The 18,293-nt window shown below is 40.5% G+C and overlaps 1 protein-coding gene across 3 annotated transcripts in view; it reads left to right on the plus strand.

The window, feature by feature from the left end:
* The first annotated feature begins 2,522 nt into the window (after positions 1 to 2,522).
* The window catches only part of DNAH6 (dynein axonemal heavy chain 6), a 223,660-nt gene continuing 207,889 nt past the window's right edge, over positions 2,523 to 18,293 (plus strand). For all 3 annotated transcript variants that reach the window (XR_011558276.1, XM_070742321.1, XM_070742322.1), the window contains exons 1-8: positions 2,523 to 2,600; positions 4,047 to 4,307; positions 4,686 to 4,862; positions 7,581 to 7,831; positions 9,180 to 9,447; positions 14,195 to 14,329; positions 14,415 to 14,538; positions 15,281 to 15,425. Coding sequence is in view for 2 of the 3 variants with exons in the window: in XM_070742321.1 (XP_070598422.1) it covers positions 4,053 to 4,307; positions 4,686 to 4,862; positions 7,581 to 7,831; positions 9,180 to 9,447; positions 14,195 to 14,329; positions 14,415 to 14,538; positions 15,281 to 15,425 (1,355 nt within the window). In the remaining variant the exon portion in view is untranslated. The remainder of the gene's footprint in view (positions 2,601 to 4,046; positions 4,308 to 4,685; positions 4,863 to 7,580; positions 7,832 to 9,179; positions 9,448 to 14,194; positions 14,330 to 14,414; positions 14,539 to 15,280; positions 15,426 to 18,293) is intronic.

Here is an 18,293-nt window from a genome sequence, read left to right on the forward strand (position 1 = left end):
CCATCAACCACAACTTTCTTTTCCCCTTCCCTTTCATTCATTCTTCATCACGTCTGTTTTGTGATTCAACTTATTGGACCAGATTACCTCCGGAACCGCCTGCTACCACACGAATCTCAGTGACCGATAAGGTTGGCCTTCTCCGGGTCCTGTCGACTAAACAATGTTGTTTGGCGGGCCCCAGGGGAAGAGCCTTCTCTGTGGCGGCCCCGGCCCTCTGGAACCAACTCCCCCCAGAGATTAGAACTGCCCCCACCCTCCCTGTCTTTCGTAAACTACTCAAGACTCACTTATACCGCCAGGCATGGGGGAGTTGAGATATTCCTTCCCCCTAGGCCAATACAAGTTATGCATGGTATGTTTGTGTGTATGTTTGGTTTTATAATAAGGGTTTTTGGTTGTTTTATTATTGGATTGTTACACGCTGTTTTTATCATTGTTGTTAGCCGCCCTGAGTCTACAGAAAGGGGCGGCATACAAATCCAAGAAAGAAAGAAAGAAAGAAAGAAAGAAAGAAAGAAAGAAAGAAAGAAAGAAAGAAAGAAAGAAAGAAAGAAAGAAACTTAATTTACACCAGTCATTACATTTTGCATTCAGTGAAGATTTATTGTTGGCCTTTTCTTGTTGTACACATTTCTTAAATAACAAATTCTACATTCAATTTTTCTTTCTGCACATTCATAAATCACCTAATAGCATTCTATTTAGTTTTATGCTCATATACTGAGCTCTCATTTCCATGTAAGACAAAATGCATGCTGTTACTCTTAAATTATGCATCTTTTATTATTATCTATTATTAAATTTATTATGGCCACCCACCCTAGAAGATTCTGGCTGTTGTTAAGCATTTATTCTTTGGAGGTTTTTTTATCACTTCAATATACTATATATATTTTAAATATATTCAATATACTATATATATTTTAAAAATTACAAAAAAAGGAAAATATTAAATCTGACCACATGGGAGTAATATTGATATTTTTCTAATAAAGCAAATTAAGATTCGTTACAAGCCATCCTCACCAAAAATTCCTTTCTTCAATCTTCATCCACACCTTTCCATCTTTCTGACCATTTATAAGATGGGAACCTGTGCTCAACCACAGGTATAGCATTGCGCTGCCACTAGATGTCGCCCAAGTGACATAAGACTGAACAAAAAAATACAGTAGTTTCTTCTCTAGACTGGAAAATTCTATGCAAGACACAACAAATTAGGCACTTAACCTTAGAGCAAAACCTGAATAGAATATGTGATGTTTCACAGGGCTAGTGGAAAAACTGATTAGAGGGCTGTATATTTATCTACTTCACTGCTTTTACAATAGTTGGGGAGATAACTATACTGTGTGGTATTTGGAGATTTATTCAATCAATGCAACAAAATCTCATTTTAATGTATGCTGATTCGTGTACATTTAAAGTGACAAAGTTGTTCTGTTCTATTCTAATTCCATTCTCTATCTATCTATCTATCTATCTATCTATCTATCTATCTATCTATCTATCTATCTATTTGATTTTTATGCCATCCGTCTCCTTAGACTCAGGGCGGCTTACAACATGTTAGCAATAGCACTTTCTAACAGAGCCAGCATATTGCCCCCACAATCAGGGTCCTCATTTTACCCACCTCGGAAGGATGGAAGGCTGAGTCAACCTTGAGCCGGTGATGAGATTTGAACCGCTGACCTACAGATCTACAGTCAGCTTCAGTGGCCTGCAGTACAGCACTCTACCTGCTGCGCCACCCCGGCTCTATATTTATAAAAGTATATACGTATCTATTTTTCTATATATAACTATAAAAATAAAACTATATTTATAAAATCTATATAAAACTATTTTATTTTATTCCCTATTCCCCATTCTATTCTATTGTTAGTCTATTCTATTTATTCTTATTCTATTCTCCTATTCTATTCTATTTCTATTCCCTATTTATTCAATACTATTCTATTCCCTTTTCCCTATTCTAATTTTAATTCTATTCTATTCCTATTCTATTCTAATTCTATTACCTATTTATTCAATACTGTACTATTCTGTTTCCTGTTCCCTATTCTATTCTATTCTATGTTCCCAATTCTAATTCTAATGCCATTCCATTCTATTCCATTCTGTTCTAATTCTATTCCATTTATTCAATGCTATTCTATTCCGTTCCCTGTTCTCTATTCTATTCTATTCCCTTTCCCCTATTCCATTCTCTTCTATTGCTTATTCTATTCCTATTCCATTCCATTCTATCCATCATACCTACGGAACAGCGGTTCAAGATCCAGCAAAAATCCTTGAGATCTGACGATGCTTTGGATCGCAGTACTGCCAAGGATTAAGCATTAATCTCTTCGATCTCTTGGGGAGGCGGCTGCGCGTAGCAGGGGAAGAAGCACGAGGGCGGGGCTCCCTGACCAAGAGCGACTGCAGGTGACACGCGGAAGCCCTGGCGTCGTAACCATAGCGACACTAGCTTCCCGCCCCTTGGTTGCGTCCCGCCCGGGGAATGCTGGGATACGGTCCTGGGGACTGTTGCTTAGCAACGGGCGACTCTCTGGAGGGCCTGAAGTTTCTATAGTTTCTGGGCGGGAAAGGTAAGTTTCTCCAACAGTAAACCCCGCGGGTGTCCCCTCTTATTTTATAAAAATGGTGAAAGTGAGGGAATTTCTCTGCTCCGGCTATTGCCATCCCGAAAGGATGCTCTCTTCCGACTTTATTGTTTTTTTAGCTGTACTGTATACCTTTTGCAAAATGCATTTGAGCCAGGCTTGCAAAAACTGCCTCGTCCAGAGAGAGCAAGGGGCAATCGAGGGTGCCAACCTCTTTCCTTTGCCGTCCCGTCATTAAAATTACTGTATTACCCAAAGTTATCTTTTGGTTTCTCCTCCTCTTCCTCTTCCTCCTCTTCCTGCTCCTCCTCCTCCTTCTTCCTCCTCCTCCTCCTCCTTCTACCGCTTCCTCCTCCTTCCTCCTCTACCTCTTCCACCTCTTACTGCTCCTTCTTCCTCCTCCTCCTTCTTCCTCTTTCTTCCTCTTCCTCCTCCTTCTTGTTCCTCCTCTTTCTTCCTCTTCCTCCTCCTCTTTCTTCCTCCTCCTCCTACTTCCTCTTCCTCCTCCCCCTTCTTCCTCCTCTTCCTCCTCCTCCTTCCTCCTCCTTCCTCCTTCCTCCTCCCTCCTTCCTCCTTCCTCCTCCCTCCTCTTCCTCCTCCTCCTTCTCCATCCTCCTTCTCCTTCCTCCTCCTTCTTCCTCCTCTTTCTTCCTCTTCCTCCTCCTTCTTCCTCCTCTTCCTCCTTCTCCTCATTTACATTTTTTTTCTTGCCTTCTGTGAAATAGACATTTAGAGAGCAGGACTGGTATATTTAAAATAGTAGAGAGAAGGAAATGTGGGCTAACTTGAAACAGAATAAATCATAGCTAATTACACAAGTCTACAAAAAATGTTTTTTGTAATCATCGCAGTTCACCCTGTACTTTTCTGAATCATTTTTTTGTTGTGATTTTAACAATGTACATAGTTCCCAGGTATAGTTTCCACGGAGTGGCGTCATTGTTATACAGAATAGGAAATATACCGGCAACATTAATAAAACAGTAATTACCACATGCATTGAAAATGTAGAAATAATGTAATAACAAAAATGCTTCTATATCGGAAACTTTATGTGATAGAGCCAAACTAAGCATATTTTTAGAATCAGCACATCAAACTCCATAAAAGACATATTACCTTTGCTGATGATTTTTTTGTATTGACCAGTATTATTAATCTTTGCCTCTGTGTCTGTCTGTCTGTCTGTCTGTCTGTCTGTCTGTCTGTCTATCTATCTATTTATTTTTCTTGCTCCCTCCCTCCTTCGTAATATTTTATGCTGCATCTTGATCCATCCCCAAAGTGGGATACTTTAACAGTATGTTTCTCAGTCTTAATGTACTTATACCAATACACATTTTCTTTTCGTATTCTTATATTTTTATTAATGTTTAAAAGGCAGTTTGTTTATATTAAGAGTTATAGTAAGGTTACATATTTTATTTTCAGGCCACTATGTCGAAAAGAATCTTATTGCCTTCTATCCCATCATTGGAATCAACAGCTACTGGTAGTAGAAGCAATCAGAGTTCAAGTGAAGAGTCTTCTAATGGGAAAAATTCTCCTTCAATAAATGAATTAAGAAATAGACTGACCAGTGTGGCTCCAAAACAGATGCCATCAAATCCTGAAGCTCTGAAATTTGAACATAATACAAAATCTCAAGAAAGAACTAGAAAGCGGCAACAGCCTATAAAGCTAGAACCTTTAGTAGGTTGATTTTGATTTTAAGACTATTTTTAATTTGGAAAAAGTTGTGGGGATTTTTTCAGATATATTTAGAAAACTGAAGTTAAGTCTAATTTTTTTTTTGTTGATTATCATCCAAGTTGGTTGGATGACTTTAGAAAATGCTATAAGTCACTAATGTTTGCTTTGAGAGAATGTGCAAGCCGTGTAAAATAAAAGCATGGTTCTTTAACCTATCAGACTCCTGCCTAGTGGTACATGTTGTCTTCCCTATCTACAGTTAAAGAACTGTGACAAAGTCTGTACTTGGCTAATTTAATGTTATTGTCTATTAACTTGTACAAAACTTTTATCAATGAGTTATTCATTTTTTAAAACTTACTTCATTCTTAATTTTAGCCTTCCTTAAAAGTATATCAGCACCAAAAACAACCTGAATATATATACCAGAAGAACAGAGAAAAATTGTTAGCAGCTGGGGTATTAAAGCCTACAACTTCAGCAGAGAAAAGAAAATGGCCTGGGACTGTGGAGATAATTTCACCTGAACTCCATGAAGAACTGAAAGAAAGACAGGTATTGTCTGTCCTAACAGGTTGTGAGTACATATTTTTAATTTAAATATTTTAATCTTCCCTTCAAATAAAATACAGGTAATCCTTGACTTATGACCACAATCGAACCCAAAATTTCTGTTGCTGAACGAGTCTGCGGAGAGGGGCGGCATACAAATCTAAATAATAAAATAAAAATAAATTAAATAAATAAATAAATAAGACATTTGTTAAATGAAATTTATCCCCTATTTTACGACCATTCTTACCACAGTTAATTCACATTTGTGAATCATGGCAGTTGATAAGTTGTTAAGTGAATCTGGTTTCCCCATTGTCTTTGCTTGTCAGGACGTCACATGTGACTCCAGAACACTGCAATCATCATAAATAGGAGTCAGTTGCCAAGTGTCTGAATTTTGATCACATGATCATGGGGTCTCTGTAATGGACATAAGTAAGAAAAATAGTCAAAAGTCACTTTTTTCAGTATCGTTGTGACATCGAATTAAATGAACTGTTGTAAGTTAATAAGGGATACCTGCATGTTCAAGGCATTTACAATTTATTATTCCAAATAAAATAAAACAAAACAAAATAAAAGTAATTTTAAGGTATTCTTTGCATGTTGGAGTTAATGAAATATCAATAATAAAAAATACATCAATCACCTTTTCAGCATACTTTAAAAATATTCTTAGATATCCTAAAATGAGATCACTTTCCACTTATTTAAATTTTAAAATACATTAAAGGAGATTTCATTTCCCTATTAATGTAAGTGTATGTGGCCAGTTGTAATTCTTCATAATATGAAGCTGCGTTGCCATAAATAGTTCTCACCTGGTGAAGGAGGTTCACTGTAAGGCCAATGTAGTCCTCTTTTTTCGTATTGTACTCATATTTATACCATTGTTCTATATAGCAGGGGTGTCAAACTCTATTTCATTGAGGGCCACATTGAGGATTTGACCTTGGGGGGACATAGTGAGTGTGGCCAGGATGGGAGTGGTCAACTCAACAGCACTTGTGTCAGGGGCGCCTATGGCGGCCCGAATGCTCTACCAGAGAAAATAGTCTCCCGAGCTCAGTTTTTTGCTACGACAGTCTCCTACAATTGTCTGCTGGCAGAGGCACCATAGGCCAGTCTTTTGTTGTTTTCAAGGTGACCTTGTGGGCCAGATCTAAGCACCCTGTAGGCCAGATCTGACCCCTGGGCCTTGAGTTTGACACCCCTGTTCTATAGTATTAATTTAAAATGGCAATCTAGTTTTATTATTCCATTGCTATTTAACTTCTGTATAAAATTATAGTTAACATTTTTAGGAGAAATGTTGAATAAAAAGTTTTTGAAGTTTAAATTAAAAAAAATTAAGAGGACGATACTTCCATGTTGCACTTCTGCTATGGGAGCTGCACGAATTACTGTTTTGGTTCTCAGTGTAATTCAAGGTACTTGTCACTACCTACAAAACCAGGCAAGTTTCATGGCCCAAAATGTCTTACGGACAAACCTTTCTTCAATGGTTTCTGCCCATTATACAGAAGGAGGAGGCTCTGCAATAGACATTCTATTCAAATGTTGCAAGAAAGTACAATTATTTGAAAATTCAAAGAACTTTTTAACCCTACTTGTCTGAGATAAAATAAATGCACAGTGTCTCCTGAGGCATTTAGAATAAATATATAAACATTATTATTTATTGTTAATGTGACAGTTTTGTACCTGTATTCTCAATACTTTAAAAATATAATCACCAGGAGTGAAACCAGTTTCAAACAGCGCATTCTTTATATAGTAGCAATTTTCTTCCTCTGGAAGAGCTTGCTTGCTGAGGCAAAGATGGCCCCCACCCTCAGAGCCTTCTGGAGCTGGATGAAAACATGACTTTTCCAGAAGGCATTCAGGTTTTAATTGTACAAGCGGTGCCATATTCAATTAATTCGGTGTATTATTTACTGTTTAGCATGGATTAAATCGAAGCGTAATTGGGTTACCATTTTAATTACAATGGCAACTTGCATTGCATTTATTCTGTAAGCAATTTAGAAACGTCTGGTTTCAGGTGGTAAACAAATGTTATTAGTAAAAAGACATTAAACCCCTAAGAATTCTGATAGAGGATGCTATTCTGTCAAAAGCACTGAAGTAATGTGCAGGTGTTGGGCCAGCTGCATTGTACATGTGGAGTGTGGAGGAAGGTAACTGGGGCTTTGCTTCAGAAATCCAAGTAGATTTATCTGGCCCGCTTACTTGATCGCAACAAAGAGCTCAGAAACACTCCAGTTTTCAGATAATAAAATTTCTCATTAAATCTGAAATGGATACCTAAATATGGTTTTTTTCAAAACACTTTCAATCCAGACTTACTTGACTGAAACATAATTTAGTTTCTACACTACAGAAGAAAAGTAGAACTTCTTGTTAATTTAGGAAGGGAAAGGTTCCAAAGTTTTATAAGCCATTCTGGAGGAAGACAGTATATCTTGCTAGACTAGTGCTCCTTGCTATGCTAGTATACAGTACATAGTGATAAACCATGATATCGATTGTGTTTTAAAAAAATATATAAGGGGAGCAGTTATAAATATTATTGTTGTACAGTAAATTTGTGATTTTATACTCCTAAGAATCTACAAGAAAATGCTGAGTTTAAAAAAAAACACAGGAAATCAATAGAACCTTTAAAAAAAATGTTGAGTTATATACAGTATAAGTTCCTTTCCTTTATTATCACAGATGCTGAGTGCTATGGTACGAGTTCCAACTCCTCCTAAGCAACCCCGTAGTATATTAAAGACAAGTGCTTGCAAACCAAGTTCGGCTCCACCTTTACGTACATTTAGTGAACCAGAAGAAGTAATCAAAGCTAATATTACAGAGCCTCTGGAGATTATAAGAACAATATGTGAAAACCAAAACCTTGGATTTCTGTACATGACTCCTGCGGTGCCTAAATCATCAATTGAGTATCACACATATAACCTGAAGTGAGTTATCTTTAAATGTTGAAGCAATTGTATGTTAAAAAACAATAATTTTATGTTTAATATGAACTCCAGATTTACTACTTTAATACCAATCTCTGTCCGACTGATGGTTAATATATTTACTTAAAGAAATAATATAATTATATTTAATTTCTATATTTTTCTTATATGTATATGTTTTAACATAAATACGATGCTAAAATTCTCTTTTCCGTAGAAAAGAGAAACTGAAATGAAATTATCAATTAAGGTACACTGTTAAATTTTGATAAAAAGGCAATTATATAATGTATGCATCTCAAAAGATGTAGGCTATATAATTAGTGTGAAATATTTCAACTTTCAATTTCCAAACATTAGAAGTGCTCAAGGGTTTTGAAATGCTTTGGGGATTGTAAATATATTTTGGTTACTTTAATATGATTTACAGTAGATTTGCTTGGTAAGTAACTACATAAATATTATAACCTTTTAAATGTTTTGTTTGTTTCATGAATATATATAGGATTTATTTCAAACAGTTGTCTTAACATAGAAAGACAGCATTATATATGTTTTGTCATATAGTTTTGTCGGGTAATTTATATAACAACTACCAGCATACACTAATTATTGTATCCTTAGTATTCAGGCAGTTTAACTACCCTTGTGCAATTAACAGTATATGATTGAAAGAGATGGGGAGAAAATGTCTGTCATTTCCATTAGAACTATGCAGAGAACATATCATGCTTTGAAAGCATGAATTGGAATATTCACTCGTTGCAAATCATGACTCAATACTCCGATCAGAGCAAACTTTGTTAAAATCAAAATATATTGTATCTTAATCTAGCAAGAAAAGAACATGAATTGCTGTCATATTATTGTTTTTAGCAAATTGGGACAACAATTTGATGCGGGATAGAGCTTTCTGCAAATACAAAGTGTGCTAAATTGTACAAAAATTGACCAGGGACATTTGAACATTAATGCATTTAGAAACCTTGATTTATGTCACTGTAGCTTGTTGTGGATTTTATGCAAATATGATGGGATGAGGCTGCATCTAATAATTAAAAAAACAATCCAATTCGTTCAGTTATCCAGAATATGTCAGAAAACGTCCTGCCATGATCAAACATGATCACACAAGTTATGTTAATTGCCACCCTCCGTCCTTGAAAATTAATAGATAGGTTGCAAAACCCATGATACAGAATGATACAAAAACAACAGGTATTATTCTATTAGGTTCTGTTTCCTACAGGTACAGAATAGGCATATATAGATAATCTATCATTGTTTATTCAGGTCTTGGCAAATAATTTATCCTATTAAACAAGATGTTTTTTAAATTTATTTTTAGAATTGTAACTTATGACTGCATTAACAAAAATGATTACTACACTATTAGTCCACAAGCAGTTATTCATACATGTAATGGAGAAGTTGAATACCTGGATCTTGAACGCTGGGAGCAAGAATATGTCTATCATAGGGCACTTATCAAAATAACTATATTTGCTATATTTCGCAAATGGAAGTCATTTAATGTATGGAGAAAGAACGTCCGCTGCAAAACTATTAATTCATGTCGCCAAGCTTTACAGAAGAACTTATTCATCGTTAATGCTGTATGTATTGAGTTTTTATTGTATTGTATTGTTTTGAAGAGGTCATTGTTTACTATCAAAATGATTTACATTGTACTGTAAGTTTTCTTGTGTGAAATACTGTATAATCATATTAACGTAGCTGTAGTTCCATAATTCTAAATTGGTGCTGCTAGAGTTTAGTTAGTATGGAAAGTCAATAAATCTCATCATCTAAAAAATTCACAGAGATTAAAATATTTTACAAAGAGAAAAATAGTTGAACTGTCAGAAATTCCTGTTAATGCAAAGAGAATAAGTTTTTCACTTATTCTCTTCTCTCCCAAAAATCCCTTGATTTGCGTTGAAGTGAGTTGGGCTGAGAGAGATGGAGACTGGTCTAAAGTCATTCATGCCTAAGGCAGGAGTAGAGCTCACAGTCTCCTGGTTTCCAACCTGGTACCTTAACCATTAGACCAAACTGACTGATTATGATAATCCTGTTCTTCTACCTGGAGAATATTTTTAAAAAAATTATAGTGGTACCTCGAGATACGAGTTTAATTCGTTCCGGACCTGGGCTCTTAAGTCGAGCAGCTCTTATCTCGAACGACTTTTCCCCATAGGAATTAATGTAAATAATTTTAATTGGTTCCAGCCCTCAAAAAACTCACAAAGTTAGTCTAAATTATGCAGAAAGACATGTTTTTAATGAAGAAATGTACATGTACATATAAATGAATAATGAAGTTTCTTTCACTTAACTTGTAAACTTTCTTAAACTTTTAAATTTACATATGTTCAACTTCTCTGCCACCCAATCCTGTAGGACAGAGGTCCCCAACCCTTTTTGCACCAGGGACCGGCTTTAAGCGATCAAGAGATGAATGGGTGAATGAATGGACGGAGGGTGGGAAGGAAGGAAGGAAAGAGGGAAGGGACAGGAACAGAGGAAGGAAGCAAGGAAACTTATGAAAGGGGAGAGTAAGAGAGGAATGAGTGAAGGGAGGGAGGGAGGGAAGAAGGTGGGAAGGAGAAAGAAAAGAAGAAATAGAGGAAGGGAAGGTAAAAGAGAAAGAAAAAGAGCAAGAAAGAAAGAAAGAAAGGGGGAAGGGACAGGAACAGAGGAAGGAAGCAAGGAAACTTATGAAAGGGGAGAGTAAGAGAGGAATAAGTGAAGGGAGGGAAGAAGGTGGGAAGGAGAAAGAAAAGAAGAAATAGAGGAAGGGAAGGTAAAAGAGAGAAAGAAAAAGAGCAAGAAAGAAAGAAAGAAAGAAAGGGGGAAGGGACAGGAACAGAGGAAGGAAGCAAGGAAACCTATGAAAGGGGAGAGTAAGAGAGGAATGAGTGAAGGGAGGGAGGGAGGGAAGAAGGTGGGAAGGAGAAAGAAAAGAAGAAATAGAGGAAGGGAAGGTAAAAGAGAGAAAGAAAAAGAGCAAGAAAGCAAGAAAGGGGGAAGGGACAGGAACAGAGGAAGGAAGCAAGGAAACTTATGAAAGGGGAGAGTAAGAGAGGAATGAGTGAAGGGAGGGCTTTGGAAGCCGCCGAACGCCGTCAGAGGGGCGCGTCAGCGGCAGGAGCCGGACCCGGCCGCCGCCCCCCCCCCCACGTAGAAGCCAAGCCCCCCCCCCAGCCGAGCCTGGTGGCAAGCTCGCCCCCAACCCCCGTGATCGAGCGCACGAAGAGGCATCTCTCGCCTTCTGCCGCTGGCCGCCCGCTCTCTTTCGCCCAGCGCTGCTTTGGAAGGCGCGATGGGAAAGCGCTCCGGCGTTGTCCGGGCTTCTCCCGCCACGCGCAGCCCAGCAGCGGCGGAGGAAGGCGAATGCTGCTTGGAAGCTGGGAGGGGGGCGGAACGTCTTTGGCCACTTAGCTCTTCCGCCCCCCTCCCAGCTTCCAAGCCGCATTCGCCTTCCTCCGCCGCTGCTGGGCTGCGCGTGGCGGGAGAAGCCCGGACAACGCCGGAGCGCTTTCCCGTCGCGCCTTCCAAAGCAGCGCTGGGCGAAAGAGAGCCTTCCTCCGCCGCCGCCAGCCGCGGTTCCGAGTTGGGGGGTGGGGGTGGGTGCTGGCAAGCCCCCCAGGTCGGCTGCAGTCTTTTAAAACAGCCCCGCCGCTTCTCAGCTGACTCGTGAAGCGCGGAAGTTCGCCTTTGGCTTTTGGCTTCAGGAGTCAGCGGAGAAGCGGCGGGGCTGTTTTAAAAGACTGCAGCCGACCTGGGGGGCTTGCCAGCACCCACCTCCCACCCCCCAACTCAGAACCACGGCTGGCGGCGGCGGAGGAAGGCGAATGCGGCTTGGAAGCTGGGAGGGGGGCGGAACGTCTTTGGCCACTTAGCTCTTCCGCTCCCCTCCCAGCTTCCAAGCCGCATTTGCCTTCCTCCGCCGCTGCTGGGCTGCGCGTGGCGGGAGAAGCCCGGACAACGCCGGAGCGCTTTCCCGTCGCGCCTTCCAAAGCAGCGCTGGGCGAAAGAGAGCCTTCCTCCTCCGCCGCCAGCTGCGGTTCCAAGTTGGGGGATGGGGTGGGTGCTGGCAAGCCCCCCAGGTCGGCTGCAGTCTTTTAAAACAGCCCCGCCGCTTCTCAGCTGACTCCTGAAGCGCGGAAGTTCGCCTTTGGCTTTTGGCTTCAGGAGTCAGCGGAGAAGCGGCGGGGCTGTTTTAAAAGACTGCAGCCGACCTGGGGGCTTGCCAGCACCCACGAAACCGCTGCTTATGCCGGGCGGCTCGCCTGGAACGCCAGCAATGCCACCCGGCCGATTGCCGAGCGGGGGTGGGAGGAGGCAGCGCCGCACCGGACCCTTCAGGCCGCTCCACCCGGGTCGAGCCCCATCCCGGACGGAGCGGCCTGAGGGGTCGGGGGGGCGCTGCCTCCTCCCACGCCCCGCCCCCGCTCGGCAATCGGCCTGGTGGCATTGCTGGCGTTCCAGGCGAGCCGCCCGGCATAAACAGCGGTTTCGTGCCTGGGGCCGGGCAGACAAGAAGTCTGGCGCTCCCACGGGGAAGGGAAAAGGCGGCGGCTTAAGCCCTTCCCTGTGCTTTGAAAGCCGCCGAACGCCGTCAGAGGGGCGCGTCAGCGGCGGGAGCCGGACCCGGCCGCCGCCCCCCCCTAGCAGAAGCCAAGCCCCCCCCAGCCGAGCCTGGTGGCAAGCTCGCCCCCAACCCCCGAGATCGAGCGCACAAAGAGGCATCTCTCGCCTTCTGCCGCTGGCCGCCCGCTCTCTTTCGCCCAGCGCTGCTTTGGAAGGCGCGACGGGAAGAAGGAAAGCGGCACGGCGGGCGGCCAGCGGCAGAAGGCGAGAGGTGCCTCTTCGATGTGCGCGGACCCCCCCACCCCCAGCAGAAGCCAAGGAGCCCCAGAGTGGGGCGGCAGGGGAGGCGACCGCCTCTCCACTCACCAAGTGCCGGGATACGAGCCGAGAAGAGCCGGGCTGGTTTACTTTCCTTCCTTTCCGCGCTGATGCAGAGCCACTCGAACAAAGCGTCACGCCCCCCTGACGCTTTTGGCGGCAAAAGAGCCCAGCGTCGCTTCGGAAGCCGCCGAAAGCATCAGAGGGGCGTGACGCTTTGTTCGAGTGGCTCTGCATCAGCGCGGGAAGGAAGGAAAGTAAGCCAGCCCGGCTCTTCTCGGCTCGTATCGCGGATTTGAGCTCGGGAGACGAACAAAAATGTCTCTCCTCTCCCAGCTCTTATCTTGAGTAGCTCGTAAGTAGAGCTGCTCGTATGTCGAGGTTCCACTGTATTGGAAAATACAGCCTCTCCTTCCTTTCCTTAGTGAATACAGTGCTAGGAACATTTTTCCCTTGGATGGAATTTGGAAATCTTATTATTTTGAAAAATTGGAAAGCTGCTTTGTTCATTTGCTTTTAAAAAGGCAACAACAAAATATAGGTTCTTGCTGACATTATATATTTGATCATTCAGGACCACAAATGTTTTGCATAGCTCTTGTGTAGTCAAGGCAATACAGTGGTACCTCTACCTAAGAATGTCTCTACTTAAGAACTTTTCTAGATAAGAACCGGATGTTCAAGATTTTTTTGACCTCTTCTTAAGAACCGTTTTCTACTTAAGAACCCGAGCCCAGAAAAATTTCCCAGGAAATTTGAGAACAGCATGAAGGCCTGGCCAGTTTCCTGCCATTCCCCCTGGGTTTCTCTCAGTGTATGGGAGGCAGCCTTGCACCGGGTGTATGGGAGGCGCGTGCTCCTTGCCGCCTCAGAGTCTCTCTTTTTTTTTAATGCCTTAAAGTTTTGGATTTTTTTTATTCCCTTCACCTCACCTTCTTCCTTCGGCAGCAACTGTCCTCCTCCTCTTCCTCCTCCCACCTAAATTCCGAGCTTTTATTTCTTTCCTAATGGGTTTGCACGCATTATTTGCTTTTACATTGATTCCTATGAGAAAAATTGCTTCTACTTACAAACTTTTCTTCTTAAGAACCTGGTCACGGAACGAATTAAGTTCTTAAGTAGAGATACCACTGTATTTTTAATATATGGGAACTCAGAGACACTAATATCCAGGAGCCATTTTCTAGGAGCCATCAACTATGCACATTTATATTTCAGTTTGGATAACATATATGTAAATATGCCAATGCCCTTTTATTCCATCAAGATATGGGGGGGGGGGGGGGGGGAACTGGGAGACACAGAGAAAATAAAAAAAACAGATTTAACCATGTGATTTCCAATTTGTCTCAAATATAGTGTAAATACGAAAGCCAATCAATTTGTTTTTGTTGTACACAATACTTTCTAATAGTTCTTTCTGTCTTATTGATTTGTTCTGTTTTGCAGTGTTTGAGACCAGCAATTCTAAACATCCAAGAAATGTGTTATCGAATTAGTGACATGGTACTTTGTCAAATTGAAAAGGGCTATATATATACATTGATAGAGTTTAAAGGGACTCAGTTCAGTCAACTAAAAGATGTGAGTTTCATGTTTCAGTTGTTCGTGAGTTCATATAAATAATTTAACTGAAATTTAATCACCTGCAATTGCATTAAAATTTTAGGTGGCGTCTCGTTTATCAGAATTTAGAGAATTAGCCAAAGAAGTGGTTAGAAGTGCATGTCGAACTGCACTACTTGAAACTGGTTTCACTCCTGATGATTATTTTTATCATATTGAGACCTCAGGTACAGAACTGTCATATTAACAGTAAATAATAATGTTTATATATTTATTCTAAAGGCCTCATGAGAGCATGCGTATTTCTTTTATCTTAGATAAGTGGGGTTAGAATGTTCTTTGAGTGTTCAAATAATTATACTTTCTTGCAACATTTGAACTTTGGGAATTTTAGTTTTTTATCGTTAAGGTATCTGGCTAGAAACAGAGATTGTGATTTCTAGTTCCACCTTGGGCACAAAACCAGTTGAGTGACTGGCCTAGACACTTTTGCTGAGCCCTTGACAATGGCAAACCACTTCTGAAAAACTTTGCCAAAACCCCCAGAAGTTGATCTAATTCAATAGAAAAAAATAAATAAAAGTTAGAGAGAATCAAGATATGATCTTATGTACTGTGAGAAGAAAGGTGCATTGGTGGGGGGGGGGGGGAGGCTGCCACCTACCATTACAATCTCAATATGCAACAAGGAGAAGATAGTGTGAATTTATGGGGGAGGGAAGTACAGGCTGACCCAATCCATACTTTCCTCTGTATCAGTCCCAATCATTGGAGTGGCCCCTGTAAAATTTCACAGGGACCAGTATAACTCTCCCATTCTAATTCAGACAGGGCTTACAACAAGCGATAGATTTTTTTAAAAAAAATGTAGCTAACTGTTTATGGATAGGTCACTTCTTTAACTGTAAATCTATTGTTCAGCTTTGTGCTTGGGATAAATAGAGAATTTCTACCTGTATTTTTACTTAGAACATTTAACAACGGCATCAAGAAAAGAAGTTGTGATAGGAGCCGTTATTCCTCGTGTTGAGAAAGACTTGTATGCTGAACAACCTGAAAGAATGACATATACAGAACAGGCCAATAAAAGGGCTCAGTGTGGAAGGCTAACTTGGTTAGTAATAGCCTATCTATGGGTGTCTTGTCATAATAGTCCACGGAGAGGGGCGGCATACAAGTCCAATTAATAAAATAATAAATAATTAAATATCTTTTTCGCAATTTAGAACTGTTAATGTAAAATAGCAAAAGTGCTTTTTGCAAAAAGTGGTTATAATTTAAGCTAGTTTACCTACTTTGTGAAAACAGAAAAAAACATCTGATTATGGGTTACCATGCAATGAGACCTGAGCCATAGGCATCGGAGGCCTTAAAACCTATTTTGTAAATGTTGTAAATATTTCTTTAATCAGTCCTTCCATCAGAAACCTAGCTAATCCTTGATAATAATGGTGAAAATATAAATGTGAAAATTATAGTCCATGCCATCCTTGTTGTATTTAGTACTGTGTATATCATATCTTGGTGTTATTTATGTTTCTTGGCAATATGAAAGAATAATCAATATATTAACCAGTATGAAACAGAAACCAATACCCTGGGAACATTTTTAATGATAGTTAAAGCAGTGTTAAGTTATTGCTTTAACTTAGGCAGTGTTATTTTCTGCTTGCTAATCTTGGCCCTTTGTCTGAATTTTATGTGTTGAAATTATGTAGTGTAATGTTGTTTGTGCTGAATTGGTGATACCTGGTTCAATAGTAGTAACTGTGAGAGGAGTCTTGGATTCCTAATGGACAATCACTTAAATATGAGCCATCCAAAAAAGTCAACATAGCCCTAGGTTGCATTAACAGATAGTTAGAATCAAGATTATGTTAAGTGTTAGTACTGCTTTGTAATGCCTTGGTAAGACCACTTGGAATATTGCATTCAGTTTTGGTCACCATAATAAAAAAAAGATGTTGAGACTCTAGAAAGTGGAATGACTTGCCTGCAGAAGAACTTGCCCCCAGAATACTGAATATTTTAAAGAATAGATTGGACAATGATTTGTCTGAAATGGTGCAGGGTTTCCTGCTTGAGCAAGAGACCGGATCAGAAGACCTCCAAGGTCCCTTCCAACTCTGTTATTATATTATTTTCAAAGCCATTTTTATTTGTTTTTCTTTGAAAGGCAAAATAAATAGGATAATGTCCTCCAGTGTGCTGTTTGGAGAGGCCAAGCATAGACCAGCTTCTTACCCAGGACTGAGCAATAATCATTTGGCCATGCCTCCTGTCTGGCCTCACTGAGTCAGTTGTTTTACTCAGTCTGAACAGATAAATATCACTTAGAGTTATATACTGCTTCACTGTTTTACAGCCCTCTCTAAGCCAAAGGTCTCCAACCTGTGGGAACTGGGCCACGTGAGTGGTGGGATGAGTTCATGTTCAGCCCAACTCATGCGATCAGTGGGCACCAGCGCTTGCAGCTCCACTCACGTGAGCAGTGGGCACACTCACACAAATGAAGCTATGTGTGTATGCATGCACCAGCATTTCACACAAAACCATCCCCTCTTCCTCCCACCCACACTCCTGGCTGCCAACCAGGAAAGGTTGGGGAACGTTGCTCTAAGCAATTTACAGAGACAGCATATTGCTTCCAGCAATCTGGGTCCCCATTTTACCAACATCAGAAGGATGGAAGGCTGAGTCAACCTTGAGGTGGTGAGAATTGAACTTTTGAGCTAGTGAGGATTGAACTTTTGGAAGTCGGCAGAATTAGCATGCGATACCGCATTCTAATCATTGCACCACTCCACTACCATAAGGAGTATTTCAGCCTTCTTTGAATATATAGTAGTACTTATCTATTTCTCTGAAGAAACTCTTGATTTATATATGGAAATATAAAGCTTCATATTTCCATATAAAGCTTTAAACATGACAACCAACACCTTTGACTTACGCCAAATGCAGCCTAATAATGGTGGTGTTACATGGACATACTATAGTACACCAATTTTGCATGCGCCACTGTGTTCTGAATCAATGGAAGTTTCTGAATGTTCTTCAAGGGCAGCCCAAACTAGAGCTCATTGCAGTATCTGAATTGGAAGGTGACTAAGACCTTAAGTGATTGTAAACAGCCCTTCCTGATCTAGGAATAGACCAACTGGTACGTAAGATAGTTAAGTAATGGTTCTCCTTGAGCAAGAATTGCAACCCAACAGCACCCCCAAATTGCACACTAAAGCTACTTGGGGGAAATGTTACATCATACAGTTAAGCATATGAATTTGCCTTGTGTGACATCTAATATATAGGAAAACCATATAGGGAAACTTAAGTTTAGTGTCAAATTTATTCTGTCACCGTACACAGTGATCCCTCGTTTTTCGTGGGGGATGCGTTCCAAGACCACCCGTGAAAAATGAATTTCTGTGAAGTAGAGGAAATATATATTTTTGTGTATTTAACGAGTATTTGGACTTTTAAAACCCATCCTTTGCATTAAACAGTCATTCTATAATGTTTCTCAGCTGGAACTACATGTGATATCCTACCAGTTTCTTTAATAGAGTATAGTAGTACTGTTAAAGAATTTTATGAATTTTTAATGGATTTAAAATTTTCAATGGATTTAAGCCCCTTTTGAAAACCCGTGAAGTAGTGAATCCGCAAAGGATGAACCGCGAAGTAGCAATGGATTACTGTACTGTTCATTTTGCCATTGGTGTTATTCTCCAGGTTTAGTTTCCCATAAATTGCTGTTATTCTCCAGGTTTAGTTTGTTTAGTATAGTATTGCTTTTCAATCTTTGGCCCAGACAGTATATTCTTAATAATTTTTGCATTCTCTTTCTCTCCCTCTCTCCCTCTCCCTCCCTCCCTCTCTCTCTCTCTCTTTCTCTCTCTCTCTCCCATGTACACACACATACACACACATGAAAAGTCTCATTAAAGCCTGTGGGATTGTCTGTGCTAAGACAATTGCA

The sequence above is a fragment of the Erythrolamprus reginae genome, chromosome 2 (assembly GCF_031021105.1).
Source record: "Erythrolamprus reginae isolate rEryReg1 chromosome 2, rEryReg1.hap1, whole genome shotgun sequence".
In the NCBI taxonomy this organism is placed as follows: Eukaryota; Metazoa; Chordata; class Lepidosauria; order Squamata; family Dipsadidae; genus Erythrolamprus; species Erythrolamprus reginae.